Below are 15,886 nucleotides of genomic sequence, written 5' to 3' on the forward strand. Positions count from 1 at the left end.
AGGTTCTGCAAAACGTGATTTTGGAAGTGAAACAACCATCTCAGTCAGCTTACCCTCATTTGGTCAAATTAATTTACAGCCCTTTTTTGATGTGACTGAGATTTCACTGCATGAAGGAGAACTGTAGTGACTGTTTTCTGGACACTAACAGCCAGCAAGTACAGGTCTCTGCAGTCTCAAAATGGATTTCAAAAGATTTACTGAAATCATCTGTACCAAAAATCTATTCTTTTCATACAACTATTTAGAAGAATGAACAATAATTTGTTAGCAGTGCCAGCATATCACAGTTTAAGGGCCATTGCCAAAATACAGGTAAGAAATAAAAGACACGATTAAACAGGACAGTAACCTCTACTTCAACCTCTCCTGACATACCCGTACTTATCAGCATCTTGCTGCTTTGAACAACGAATATAATGAACTCCACCAAAGTGACAAGTAGAGTAATAAACAGAGAAGACCTAAGACGATTCTGCTTGAGAGTGGGTTTATATTCCCAGCCAGAAGGGTTAGTCCTTGCACACGACTTCATGCTGCTCTGTGGGATGCAAGTGCTTGCAGGAATAAGATCGAGCATGTACGGAGATATGCAGGAGCATCTATGGAGGTTTCTACTGAAATCTTTCCTCTTCCTATGTTAAATTACAAGGGGACATAGACTTTACCACCAAGGTTTTGTGTGTCAATGTCCACGTGATGTTTTTTTATTCTGAACAAAGAACGTTACGTCTATCATCTCAGCTGATACTCTGAGAAGAGAAAATGGCCTCTTGTTAGGGACTTGGGGACAAAACACCAGCAAACATTTCTGTAACAAATTTAAACAGAACCACTTGTGTGTGCAAATATGCTCAGCAAGTCTTCTTTTCTGTAACTGGTTATGTGATCGTTGCTGTCAATAACCCTGAAGAAAAATAAAGATGTTTATAGTATTTATAAAACCAAAGACAGATGGTTATATTCCTGAATTCCAGGACTTCAACCTGCTGCAATTTAATTTAATTAAAATGAAAACTGAACAGAATGCATTATTAAAGATTGGTAATGTACTGGCAGTGGAAATTATTTTGACAAAAATTCATATAATGGATGCATATAAAAGTCCCTGAGTACTACAGTGTGTCAGATTAAATAAAGCTTTATTGGAATCTAACAAAGCATGCTAACAATGCACTTAAAATATAAAGATTTTTGCTTCTGTTTTGCAAGAAGCATAATTAAACTAAACTTTAAATAAAAGAAAAAAAATAAGCACCAATTAAATAATTTAAAAGTTGTTATCCAGCACTATTGCATAAGCTTTATTCATATTTAAACATATTACGCTCATCTACTTCTAATTTAGGAATCTGTAACTACGGTATCATTTTGTAAGATGTTATGTATTTGATTTAAGTTGTTTTAAAGTCCAGACATGTACTGGACTTCATGATCATCAGAAGACTCTCAAATGATGCAGAGGGAGCAGGCATACGCGGCTGTTCCCTCTCAAACACGTCAGCGGCACCATGCAGTGTCAGACTGAATACGGGGCACGTGAAGTCGTGCCAAGGACAGCCTCAAGTGACACCCATGACCCGTCTGGTCCTGCCTGATCGCCCACGGCAGCACTGAAAGGCGCACTGGAACGAAAAGTTGTCCACCCTTCTGCAGATGTGAGCCAGATGTGGTAGATCAGATGCAGATATGATGATGCAGCAATTCAGGACACCTCGTGCTAAGGGTGGAGTTTTGATCGCTTGAGGCCAATGTAATGTGTGAGCTATGGCTGGAATGAGAAGACCTGCGCTTCTGCACTAGCATTTGGAGCAGATCAGGAAACTAATGAAGCTGATAATTTATCACTTATTTTCTGGTTGCTTCAGTTTTCAGCTGAATTTGTTCCTGATCTGGCTCATTTCATGATCAAATGAATGTGAGTGGTGGCCCAGGGGTAAGGAGAGAACATGGGAACATCCCTTCTGGCAGCAGCCCGCAGTGGTACCTGTTGAAGTAGACTGTGGGACCACAGTACCAGAGTAAGCTCCTTGTTTTCTGATATATTCCTATGTGCACTGTGCAATGTCAATCATACTCCATATTTTGGTCTCATGACCCTCTGTGGACACCAGTGGCTAGGCCTACATCATACCCTAAGTAGAAATGACTAGGAAAGTGCTAGAATCCTCCTTTCTCCCATCACCTCTCCATGCAGCTGTCTCACGGACTACCTGGCTGGGAGCACATGATAACACAGTCATGCACTAGATGCTCTGGGAGTTGCAGGCCTTGTGTAGCCTGGATGGCACCTTTTGGCTTTACACAGGCCAATTTGCCATCCAGAGGGACCTTGACAGGCTGGAGAAGTGGGCCTATGCGAACCGCATGAAGTTCAACAAGGCCAAGTGCAAGGTCCTGCATGTGGGTTGGCGCAATCCCAAGCACGACTATAGGCTGGGCGAGGAACGGCTTGAAAGCAGCCCTGAGGAGAAGGACTTGGGGTTATTGATTGATGAGAAGCTCAACATGAGCCAGCAGTGTGCGCTTGCAGCCCAGAAAGCCACCCGTGTCCTGGGCTGCATCAAAAGAGGCGTGACCAGCAGGTCGAGGGAGGTGATCCTGCCCCTCTACTACGCTCTTGTGAGACCCCACCTGGAGTACTGCGTCCAGCTCTGGGGCCCCAGTACAGGAGAGACATTGAGCTGTTGGAGCGAGTCCAGAGGAGGGCCATGAAGCTGATCAGAGGGCTGGAGCACCTCTTCTATGAGGACAGGCTGAGAGAGTTGGGATTGTTCAGCCTGGAGAAAAGAAGGCTCTGGGGAGATCTAATTGTGGCCTTCCAGTACCAAAAGGGGCCTACAAGAAAGCTGGAGAGGGACTGTTTACAAGGGCATGGGGTGACAGGACAAGGGGTAATGGCCTTAAGCTGAAGGAGGGTCGATTTAGATTAGATGTTAGAAAGAAGATCTTTACTGTTAGAGTGGTGAGGCACTGGCACGGGTTGCCCAGAGAAGCTGTGGATGCCCCATCCCTGGAAGTGTTCAAGGCCAGGCTGGACGGGGCTTTGGGCAACGTGGTCTAGTGGAGGGTGTCCCTGCCCGCAGCAGGGGGGTTGGAACTGGATGATCTTTGAGCTTCCTTCCAACCCAAACCATTCTATGATTGTATGAATTTGCCCCTCAGAACAGAACGAGGCACATTCCTTGCGAGGGTGGATGGCTCCACGCAGCCCTTGCTATTCTTGTTTTATAGCCTGCTGCAATTGCCCTGGCTTAGAAAGCAAAGTGAATAGGGCTTACACACAATCCTAAGCTTTGCTGGTAAGGTAAATAATCTTAATGGAAAGTATCTATAAGATTAGTCCATCAAGGAACATAACCCCAAATTCAATTAATAAAATAGCAAGCCTTTTAAAAACCAAATCATGAAATTAATGAAAAAAATGTCTGGCTAAATAAAATGTATATGCACAGACAGCACTTCTGTAGCAATCCTCAGAATAGCTGCTTGTTTTGCTTGGTAAAGAAAGCCTATAAGACATGATGATTTTTGTATAAACATCTTTAAACAACAAATCAAGAAGTTTTAACTGTTGAGGGCGTGAAATGCAGTAAGAAAGGCTGTCTAAAAGTTAAAATTTCGTAAACCCTAAGTGGAAATGACATTTCAAATGTCACAGCCAAAAAATGACAGAAACAATGACACACCAAAGGTCATATTCAAAGTAACATTCAAAAACAAAGACAGCTGAATATAACGCCGTTAGTACATAACCATTCTCTGAGGGAAAAGGGGATTTTCAAATTGGTTAGATTAGAAAGATGACATTGGAAGAACAAGAAAATAAATGTTCTTAGGAAACCATACGAGTCACTTTAGCTAAAGAAGCATTTGATTTAAAAGAACGTAAGTGCAGCAACAAAATTTATAAGCCGTATTTTCCTGGCTTAATGTGCGCGAGTGCTTCTGCTTACATCAAGGTGATTCTACATACCCATAGCCTCGGCCAGACCAGAAACCTTCTGTCCATATATATCTGTCTTGTTCCAGGCAAACGTGTATACCAAATTGGCTGCAGCAGGAAACCATTTCTGAAGCAGACGTCCTTCAACAGCAACTATCAGATGGACTTTTGTCATTCCAGAAGGAATGGTTGTATGTGTCAAAATAATGCGCAGCAAAGTTTTATAGCCTGGCGTTCGACTGCTGAGATAACTCAGCTTCACAAAACTTGAAGGAATTGGGATTTCCTCTTGGACCACCTTGGAAAAAAACATATCATTATATCTATAGCCAAGAAAAATGCAAAATTATATTAGTAACAGCAGGTTTTACTTTTCACAATCATGATGCGAACACAGTACCACTTAAAACACCGATGGTCCTCTGTGTTTCTTTCAGTAATGCGGTAGCCAGGCATATTACAACATGTCCAACACCAGAAACTGCTCGGTCAACTTACTGGATGGCGGTCTGTCTGTTTTGATAAAGAGCCTCTTCTTCCAATGCTTTACTCTTATCTATCGAGGAGCAAATACTATCTCTGTGGACATATTCGTACACATGAGCTCTATAGCTTTACTTTGGCTTTATTATTAGGTTTACTCAATGAGTGTTCTTAACCAGATTACAATTAAACCCTTTTTTAAAATACGCACACACGTTATGCATTACATTACGATTTGAAGATACGATCCTGCTTTGGAAGTGGTAACTCTAACTTGGGGAGAGCTAAGAAAGAAAACAAACCTGCCTGCTAAACCATCTTCTGTGCAGAAGTGCTCGCGGTAAGGCTAAGCTCCAGCGAGAAGGGGCATGGCACGCGAAGGCACAGCGTAAGAAACCTAACAAGCTAACCGGGGACGCGCGGCAGTGAAGATGAAACAGCCTGGGTGTCAGAGTCATCTAGCTACCAGGTACGTCCCTAGGGTGTGCAACAGAGTTCAAATCCCACGGCGCTGCTGTCAGTGCCGCTGTCTGGATCGCTTGGATGAAAGCTGGCTCGGACGTGCCCGCTGCGGGGTAGCATCAACTCCCGGCTGCAATGAAGAGAAGCCCTCGGCAACTAGCAAAGACTGCAAAACTGCAAAGACTGCGGGCTTGAGAGGGAAAAAAAGAAACTTGGCCTTGACCTTTCGAATGATGTGGGCCTTGGAGCTACAAAAAGCGATTTAGCTCTTGTGATCTCCCCAGAGAAAGGAGCTCTTCTGGGACAGGCTGTGAGGAAGAGCACGATGGGAAGAGAGCAGCTTGCTGGAGGATGCTACCGCTGCCACTCAAAAGCCGCTGAAAACTACACTGTGCTTAATAAGGTTAATGATTTTAGCGTATTTCTGTAACAAGCCAAACTGTCACAATGTTAAATCCATCAAGCTTGGAAAAATACAAACTGTTTTGTTTATATTCCCCAGTTTTTCAATTTTTCTTGTTTAACAAGAGATAACTCCACTTTCAAAACAATTTTATTTACACATTGCAACAGCATCACTGTCACAGGATTGTTGCAGTACAGCTGGAGGCCTGCCAGCGCTTGTCGTTCCGACATATGAAATGTAGTGTTGCCAGGGAAATCCTGCTCCCTTTATTGCTCCTGATTTGCCGTGTTCCCCTTCTTTCCTGCTGACATCCCAGCTGCCCCCTCTGTCATACTCCTGACATCTCTTCTCATTTTTTAATAGAAAAGCAGGAAGAAATATTCATGCATTAATACATGCTAATATATCTCCTTCTCCTATTATTCTGGGTTACTTTTTGTTCATTTCCCAGTACTGAACAATGAAACTTAACACAAAAAAAGGACTGGGGGCAGTTTCTCTCCGAGTCGACGGCATCTTTGGGTACCACGCTGTTTAAAGAAGACCCAGGAATACCTCATGTGGAGTAATGCGACCCAGTTTTTTCTTACTAGTGTACATCAGTTATTCTTAATTTATGTTCATTAGTTTCACTTAGTGCATTCTGTGAAGCAACACTATGGTCATCAACTGGCTGAAACGTGGTAATTTTTTAATAGTTATGGAGATGTTTAGACATAATTGAGTTCAAACCAAGGTCGCTTACATGTAGAATAAAGGCTCTTAATCAGTAGCAACATTTTTAAGACAAAAAGAGAAAAGGCTGAAAATATTCATGTCTAAAGGTAGTCTCCAAAATCTCTTCCAGACTTGCTCAGTGAAATGTAAAGAGAACCCAAAGGATGCCTTATCGCTTGAACTCTAACTGCTCAAACAACATACTAAAAATCATGGAGGTTAATATGTTCTGAAACCTGTGTAGTTGTATTTTTTGGGGTGTTTGACTCATATAATCTCTTTTAAGTGCCAAATAAAAGAACAGTTAAATACAAGTTTAATTAGAAATTGCTTCTAAAGACTTAAGGGAGTGTCAAGATAAAAGACATTTAAATAAAAACAATCCTTAAGTTCATATTAAAATTGCTCTGCCGTGGAAAGAAAGTAACAAAACCCAAGAAGCTAAAATATAGCTGGAGATGCCACTGTAAAGAACTAGAAGATGTGAACGGATGAAAGATCCCTAGGAGTCTTCAAAGCATCTTGGGTCGTGTCTCACATTGATGTATGGGGAAGTTGTACTTTTTATCTGTAACCTAGGAATGGTTTTGTGCATCACTATAAATAAATCAGGATTTGATAACAAATCATGTTAGGACTCCCCACTTTCTTCTACATGGAGGTAAGAAATAAAGCACCTTAAAATATTAACAAAAAATAAAGAAAAAAAAAAGAGAAAAGCATCTTGTGAAACAGTGCTAAAGAGATATGCATTTGTGTCGTTCTGACAAGTGAATAACATCACAGCGGTTAATTGCTCACTATTTGGTATCATCTTCTAAAATGGTCTAGAACTTGTTCTGCAACTGAACAAATTGTTAATTGGGAAGTCTTTTCATTACCTGAAGCTCTGGAATAACAGTTCCTCTTTCGGGACAGGACCCTCCAAACGCTGTCAAGGGTGAAGGGAGTACAATCGGATTTGGGCTGATAAAACTACTGATGTCACAAGATAGTGCATCCGACTCTGTTCTTTGCATTACAACTTTGTCTACGATGATAAATCTATTCCACGGCAACCAAAGTGTCCTTTTTTCAGATATGAAAGGAGATCTGTCAAAAACTAGAGTGACAGAGATGCCTCCAACAGCCACAAGGTCAAAACTGGAAGAGAGAAAGCAAAATGCTTTGTTTCTTTTTGTTTTATCATCGTATTGCCACAACTTTCAATGCATCACAAACAAAAAACTTTATGTTGCTCATTACAGCCCTTAATTTACTATGTGAAATCATTCAAGTATACCGTCCTGGCATCATCTTGGTATTCACAAAGCAGCTTTACCTCTCTGTGCTTTCGCCCTGTACGCATCAATAGCAAGGTACAGCACTTCAGTGTTACTTGGCCTATCTCCACTCTACTTATCAACTAGAAGTGAGACCAACGAGTCATTCTGTAAGAGAATCCAAGAGCGTGGACCCAGTTACTTTGGTTGATATGAAGAGAAATTCCTAGCCCAAAGGACGCTACTCATAATCTCTGCAGGTACAGCATGCAGAATAAGAAGTCTGAAAGCCTGTTAGGTCTTTTCCCTATTAACATATCCTTTCCCTTTTTCTAAAAGTAGCAGGAGGAAAAGGTTGTGTACACTGAACAGGAGACCCCTCTGTGCAGGATATGAAATTTTTGGGAAAGGTGCCGATTAATTGCAGTGAGAACTGAATCAGCTCTTGTACATAAGGCAGGTGATCCTCTGGGAGTGCTTGTGAAGAACCTTTGGCATATCTGGGCTGCAAAACAGTGGGACATAGAAGGCACGATACACGGAGTCTCAATTTTCTGAGTTTCTGACATCCATAGTCAGGCAACATAAGGTAATATGTAAATAGATACTTCACCCTCTGTATTATTGAATGCATCTATTATGGAGGCTTTTGATGGTAACAAACTGTGATAAGAAGTCAGACTTAATTATGCATATCTCATCACATTTCCCAAATGACACCGATTACATTCACAGCGAAATACAGGTAGCATATTTTAATGCAACAACTTTATCCAGGCTAGTGTAAAGAGGAAATCATAATTACTAACTTTCAGCAGTGCGATTTGAAAGTCAATAAACTAAGGTAAAATAAATACGCATGCTCCTTACTTTTATAAATTGACAAAGCCAAACAAAAAAAATAAATTGTGGAAACAGTGACAAATTAGACTCTTTCCCCATTGGAAGATAGCTTCTGATTTCTTGTCATTCACAACACAGCCAAGGAAGATGAAGTCTTAAACTGCCCTTAGCAGTTTAATTCAAGTTCAGGAGCAAATCATGACACTATTGCAAATGGATGGCCAACCCTGGAGTGCAATATAGAATATATAGGAACTTCCTCTCTCTTTGAGAACTGAACTCAGCCCTACAAGGAAGCCAGCATTGTTCAGGACTGGTTGTGGAACAGAAATTTAACCATTTTGGCTCTGGAAAGAGTCTGTCCTCACTTTTACTTGTGTGGCTCAGGTAATCAACTAAAGGAGTTAACTTCATTGACACCTCAATAAACTACTCTGAAAATTCACAGTTAACAACAGGAGGAAAAAAAAAAAAAGAAAGGGGAAGACAGGGAATTCTCTGGAAAACCTGACTAGTGAAAGAATTCAAATGTCAAGAAGGTGCTGTTACAGCAGTACTGTCACATTTTGACTCCAGGTGTTTGAATGCCACTGTAGTCTTGCTGCTGTTGAGATTTTTTCTTCTTCTCTTTCTTCTTCGGTCCCTTCACCACAGAGAGCTCTAACTAAATGTGCTCCCAGAGCAGAGGGCCAGATGCCATCCTCAATCCAGACTATGAACAGCGATGTCTGTGAAAACTTTGGACATGAATAGAAGGTGGTACATGGCCCTAACTATGCAAATCTAAACCAGCGAAAGACCATACATGAACGTCTGACCTTCCATCTTGTCGACTGATGGTGTACCCATACTCATTGTGGTGCAGAAAACTGACGTTCACTCCAACCAAAGGCGTTCCATCTATTGCTACCACCTGGCCTCGAATGACACATGCCCGTCTGTAACAAAAGAGTAGAAGGCAACATGTTAGACACATCAGGAGAGTGAGAAGGGCATTAATTTCAGAAGCTGTGCTATACTGTGTTCTGTCCCAGACAGACAGAACTACTCTGATATCATTGTGACTGTTGATTTTGAATGGAAATTCAAACAAGTCCAAAAGATTGATTTGAAAAAACATTATCTCATGAAGATGACACACAGACTCTCCCATGAATCGCGGGTGTATCAAGAATATATTTCCATTTCCGGCTATATTTCAGAATACCGTTTGTTCTGCCATTGAATAGCACTGCAAAGGTTTCACTGATAGCATGATTTAGCTTGCTGCAGCTCCAGGGGGTGATGATTTGTGAAAGGGGAGAATGAGACCTCATTCTCTTCTGCTAAGAATAGGGTATCGCTGACTATTAGAAAAAAGCTGAACTAATGCGATAAGGCAGCAGTGAGACACGTGGTCTTCACTGAACTTCAGAAAGTTATATAGGTAAATTCAGAGAGCACCTAATCAAGTGTAACATACATTTTTCTCAATCCCACATCACATGTTATGCCCTTTTAAATTCCCTCTGGGATGTGTTGGACATGCACCCACTTTCCAGCATAAAAATCCTCCCATTCCCTTAAAGAGGAATATGGCAGCACAGCAGAACACATCAAAGTCAATGGACAGGAAAGTGAACTCATTACTAAGTGGGTCTAATCAAAGGCTAACAGGATCACAGAATCATAGAAAATGAGAGCTGAAAGGAAATACAAGACTTTAGCTTGTCCATTCCTTTGCCTCAGGTAAGATCAACTATACCTACATTACTCCAGACAGATGCTTGTCTAACTCTATAACCTCACCAAGTAACCCATTCCAATGCTTCTGTATGAGTGCTGTACTCATGGCAAGTCTTTCCCACTGTTTAATTTGAACCTCCACCACTGCCCTTTCTGACCATGGTATTCACCCTAGCCACAGAAAGGGTGAAGAAATTACTCTCTTTTTCTTAGCCTTTTACGTATTTGAAGACTGAAATGTAAAGGAGACAAGTCTCATCAAGGATGAGGAATAAGATGTAAAATACCCTCCTGGTGCAGATTAGGACCTCGTGGGACTTTCTAAGAGCTTACACAGCTACATTCCACTGAAACACCTTTCAGTATTTTGCCCCATGTAGCATACCTCCACCTCCACTGGCTGAACGGATCCAAGTCTTGGGATCTAATGATTCAATTGCACATATTTCCTGGAACTGTGGTTTCACATAACAAAGTGAACAGTGTATGCAGAATTCTTTTGATAGCATTAAGACATTTAGGGTCAAAACCAATAGAATACTTATAAAGGTAACTGGCATTAATTACTCAATATGAGCAATAAGCATAAATTTAGACATTGTTACGCTTCTCTCTCAATTTGAAAATTCATGTTAGACCTCAACAGACACATCCTATCTTTGCACGGTGAATATGTAATCTAGAGGAAAAACTTAATAGCTCTTGAGATTAAAGTTACTTAGGAGTTTATATATGAATTTAAAAAATATCCCTTGAGAGATCAATTGATCATGATCCAATGAAATCATACACACAAATTGGAGACCATAAATTTCTGAAAATTCTGACTTGTTTCATAAGATCCCCTTCTCCAAAGCCACTTGACATGACACTAATTTATCACTATGATATCATCAAACCCGGCTGACTATGACCTGAGAAAATGCAACTGGTAGAAATTAACCCCTTTGCGAGCATGCCATTCACCACAGTTGCTACTGTGAATTCCATGCTCCCAGGACATAGGAAGATGCTGATTTTCAGCAAAGATGCTGATAAATCCCAGATGAATGGGAAAGGCTGCATTACTGCCAATATATAAACCAGAGTTCTGATTTACCACCTTTTTGTCTTCTACGTTGACTAAATTGGTTGTGCCTCTATTTGTGGGCAAAACCTGCTGATCCACTGAAGGCAATCAAGCTCTTGTGTGTCTCAACAGACTCACAAGACTCACTCAACAGAAGAGCCAGGTTCAATTTCTCTTTGATTTGTGAGAGCAGAAAATACCGGTTTCTATTGTTTTCTCATATTTCTAACATCAACAGACCTGCCTTTCCTTTTCTAATCCCTTTATTAGTGCACTCCATATATTTACAACACACACTGGGGTGAGACAGAGACCCCTAAGAGCCATCATTATTCAGTACATTATTCTCGTACTCCTGTTTGTTCATTCCACACAGACCTGTCTTCTGACTCTACTCTGTCCTCATATTTTATCAAGAACACAGATTTGTGCGATAACAACTCATCAAAGTCTTCATTATTTCATATATAGTCTTTCTTTTCTCTACTCATTCACTTTACTTCTCATTATTCATAAATAATATTAAGAGACTTATCTTTCAACTTTCTTGCTCCTTTTTTATTCGTCATATTTTACAAGCCACGCTCATTTACAGTATGCGATAAAGACTCATAAACGTCATTATTCTACATTTATCTGTATTCAACTGTCTTTGCAATCTTTTCAATTTTAAATGTTCTAAGCCTGCCTGCGTGTTGCTACGTTTGTCCTCATTATTTACTGTCTTTTTATTACCTACTCTAAGTTGAAGAGTCTTCTACTCTCTGGCCTCTTCTTGAATTACCAGCACCTACTAAATCTCTGACTAAGCATTTGATCAGAATTAGTTTCAATTTTTGCGTTTACTGCAGGTATGAAAACATTTTTTCAGTTACTTTATGACCAGCACTAATCTCAAAGGCTCTGGGAGATACCAACCAACCACCCCCCAGTTTGCAGCAGGTTCTCCCTCCTTTCCCAGTGCCCTGGCAGCTCACAGAGAGGAGCACCATGCCCGGAGGCATGCTGGCATGCAGGTTCCCTGCAGCTTTGCTGCTTGCAGAAGACCTCATTTAATTCCTTTCCTTACCAGAGCTTTTAGAGCATGTTCCCTGGAGTGATGTCACTTCATACTCAACTGCCACTGCACGCTTCCTTGCTTCAACATTCACCCTCTTTCCAGATGAGCTGTGGACCTTGCTACCACTCACTGCTTTTCTTAATTTTAACAGAGAAACCTCTAAAGATCATTATGCCTCCTCAATGTGCTGTATGTCTCTCTTCTATTCTCAGCCTCCAAGATTTATTCTACACGTTTGTGACTGGCCTGCTTTATTTTCTCACAGGCGATAATAACTCATACTACCTGTCCAATAGTCACCTACTCGCAACGATTGCATAATCTTGGACTAAGGCTGTCCAAGTTGTTTTAACTTGAAAGTAAGTGCAAAAATGTCTTTTCTAATTTGGAGGAGCTGGGAGGGAACACATCCCTGATAAGCCGCCTTAGTGTTTTCAAATGCATTAAAAATGTTTCTTGTCCCCTGGCAAGCTGTACTAAATCTGCAACTCCAGAGGGAGCAGTTGGCTTTTTGAGAGAAAGCAGAGATTCCCACGGGTTGCAGGTGGCCTAGAAGAAGTAGGATTTCTCTGTCAGTGCTTCATGGGTCATTCCACGTGTAACCGAGGATCTCAGCTCTGTGGGGTTCAGCTCTCTGCCATCAGGCACTTTGTTTGACATCTCTAATTTAAAATATAAATAGAAGTTTAAAATTCTAGATGCATTCTTTCACTACTTGTAAAGCATTTTATCATTCCACCACCATTCTGCCTTGCTCCAGTACTACTACTTAGCTGCTATTTTTTTGCTTTTGTTTTGTGTGTTAAGTAGCCAATATTCTCTGACCACCTCAGGCTGAGACATTAGGCTCAGATGTGGAACTCTGTCAAGCAACTTGTGAATTTCCAAGTGTCACATTACCAGAAGATGTCATTTACTGTGTTACATTTCTGATTAAAATCTTCAATCAGAGAAATTAAGCTAAAGGCGAGTAAGGTACATTCATTTCTTCCTGCTGACAATGTTGCTGTAAGCAGCCTTTGAAGGGTGATTAATTCAGTACCATACACTGGACCCTTTTTGTAGGCAATTTGCAGCGAGTCAAATAGCTTGCCAGCAGCATGCATTAAAAATACTCGGCAAAGAAACAAGCTAAAAACCTTCCTGAGAACAGAAGTTGATAAAAACATTATAATCTGCTACACCCTGCTACATGCAGCAGGTCAAAGCCATTCCTGATATAAGCAAGTACATTTCCATTTATTCAGAATGTGTCTGATCCGCCTTTCAGCATGTCACAGTTTAAGTTGGGAGTTTGGAAAAACCTGGTACAAATGACACAGCTTTGACATAATAAAAAGTAAAATGTGGTTTGAAAACATTTAACTTCTCAACATTAATCTTGGTGTAGTATTTAGCCATGGCTCAACACAACACCCTGACTAATATTTAAAAATTAGATGGAAGCTAAAGTCTAAGATGCAAATGCAAAAGCATAGGTGTCCTAGCACTGGTCAGAACAACTAATTTTAGTATTTCAGATGATGTTGACAATGCCAGGATATGGCAGAGACCAAACACTTTCAGTCTGAAGGACAGAGATAATCTTCACCACTTTTTGATAGCTTTCTCAAATCTATTCAGCATCACTCTGGCTTTATCTACAGTGAGATTCATGCAAACATCACCCATATTGGAGTTCCACTGACCTATGGTATGGTACAAGACTGCATAATGTCATTTGAATCAGAAGACTGAAAACACTGGATAGATGTTTCTTTCTTAATCCTCCTAATGGTCTCAGAGACTTCTTGCAAAGGAGAAAAAACCAAACCAAACCAACACAACAGATAGGGCTTTGCAAAATTTGAACACCAGTGGGAATGGATGCCAGCGCTCTGAATTAAATGAATGACACTATTCGATACAGTTCTTCCAACATTTCTTGTTGAACCACCAATGCTATAAAATAAGTGGCACTGCAGGCAGCCATGAGTTAATGTCGTCTGCCTGGACACAACCTTTTCAGCAACAGCCAAAAGGAGATTAAAAACCCCCAAGCATTCTTTCGTCTGTACCAGATAGGCAGGATCACACATTTCTGATTTTTTTTTTTCACTCTAGTAACAGTTGTCTTTCTATATTTTTTTTCAGCAATCTTAATTCCCAGGAGAAGAACAGACAGTAGATGACAGTCAGATTGACAATGTCAGAGGAAGATTTCTGAGCAGAGGCAGCACAGCTAAGCCACTGCCTCCTTCTGAGACTCTGCTTATCTGTCATCCTTGAGGAAAATTCTGGCAGTTTTTAATAATATTTGACTTATGGATGAGCAATTTTTCAACAGCCTGGAAGACTTGAGGATCAAGCAAAGTGTGGACCGATGAACTCCTCGGGGTGCCCGGCACATCACAGATTACTGTTGACAAAACCCAGGAGACACGGCACAGCACAAGTCTCTGGGCAATGCCCTGATTCCAAAGATACCTGCAGCCTCATCTGAATCCCAATGATCTTCTCACCAAACCAACTAGTAATTTCTTTACAGTGGGAGGAAATGATATCTGGGGGGATGAACAACGCACCGGTGCAAGTACAAGTTGTGTTCCTTAGTGGTATAAAGTATGAAACCATGGTGAGGGTGGGCTGCTCGTTGTTCTTCAGAGGCATGGCAGATATCAGGGTAAAGAAACAAAATACTCAGAAAAAGCTTTAAAATCCAAGTTAAATCCCATCAATAACAGCTTTAAAAGATCAGTTCCTTATATCTATAACAGCACGTTGAGGGGATTACGTGCAATCTGGCTGCTAACATTTGCAGTGTCACAGAACACTATACAGGCGTCTCGAGTGCTCACCTCCTCTCTGAAAACAACCTCAGTGTGAGGCATTTTGATGAGGAAAATCTTTCACTGGTGACTTTCGGTTTAAACTGCGTACAACCCGCCAAGGACCTCGCACCAGGTGTGATGGCATTGTTCCTTCAGCAAGAGACCCACCGTTGGCAGGCGGGTGCTTTTCATGGAGTTCATTTTCATGCCCTGTTGTTCTACATATTTATAACATCCTGCTCCATTATTAATAGTGATTAAATGTTCAGGTATTTCAGATCAATAAAGACTATGTTTACATATTTACTTTATTAAAAATTAATAAGCTACAAAGAGAAAGTGCACTGAATTTGTGCTCAGCTATGGAATGGAGTTGAGGTTGTAACCTAAGTGCTGTGTACTGTACTGTGAAAATAAAAGAATTCTTATGCCCTTATTACTGGAACATGGTTTATCTAATGCATAGGCCTAGTTGACAGGGTAATAGTTAGGTGACGTGGATGATTTGTGGATCTCTTTGTCAGCATGTAAGTTATAGCTTCCCAGGTGAACTACAGCATAAAAACTTATGTGCCCCTATATTTCAAATGTTCAAGAAAATATGTGTTACCAGGTTTTCTGAGCAAGTAAGTGCCCCTCTCCTTAATGCACAGTCTTTTCCTGTTAAAGGGCAAGCCAATCTCACAAACGCTCAGAGATGACACTACTGTTTGCATGACAGCTTGAGAGTAACCCACAGCACAATACGGTAAACTCCACACTGGTCCATCAACGTGCAGTAAATCAAAAAGTTTCTCAATTAGGTAGCTGGATTATATCTGACACATGTTAAATTTATTACACTGTAAATACGAATCAAATTGTATTGGGCAGAAAGGTGACTGAATACAACGCATATGAATCCAACTCGTCCTACTGCTTCCTGCCATTATATGCATCTACAGCATAAAGCGCTGAACTTCCCCCCGCTTATTTTGTAAGTACGAGATAGCTGACCTTCCACAACAAAGTCTTGTTTAATAAGAGTAGTAGAGTTTGTTGCTGTGATGCTTCTATGAACTAGATAGGTAGTAACGATAATCTGATAAATGAGATCCTCAGCT

General features: G+C 40.8%; 1 protein-coding gene across 2 annotated transcripts in view; it reads right to left on the reverse strand.

The window, feature by feature from the left end:
• The window catches only part of TENM1 (teneurin transmembrane protein 1), a 337,672-nt gene that overhangs the window by 66,046 nt on the left and 255,740 nt on the right, over nucleotides 1-15,886 (reverse strand). For both annotated transcript variants that reach the window (XM_075763591.1, XM_075763590.1), the window contains 3 exons: nucleotides 8,938-9,057; nucleotides 6,896-7,157; nucleotides 3,977-4,244 (listed from right to left, as the gene is read on the reverse strand). In XM_075763591.1, coding sequence (XP_075619706.1) covers nucleotides 3,977-4,244; nucleotides 6,896-7,157; nucleotides 8,938-9,057 — 650 coding nt within the window. The remainder of the gene's footprint in view (nucleotides 1-3,976; nucleotides 4,245-6,895; nucleotides 7,158-8,937; nucleotides 9,058-15,886) is intronic.

The sequence above is a fragment of the Balearica regulorum genome, chromosome 11 (genome assembly GCF_011004875.1).
Source record: "Balearica regulorum gibbericeps isolate bBalReg1 chromosome 11, bBalReg1.pri, whole genome shotgun sequence".
In the NCBI taxonomy this organism is placed as follows: Eukaryota; Metazoa; Chordata; class Aves; order Gruiformes; family Gruidae; genus Balearica; species Balearica regulorum.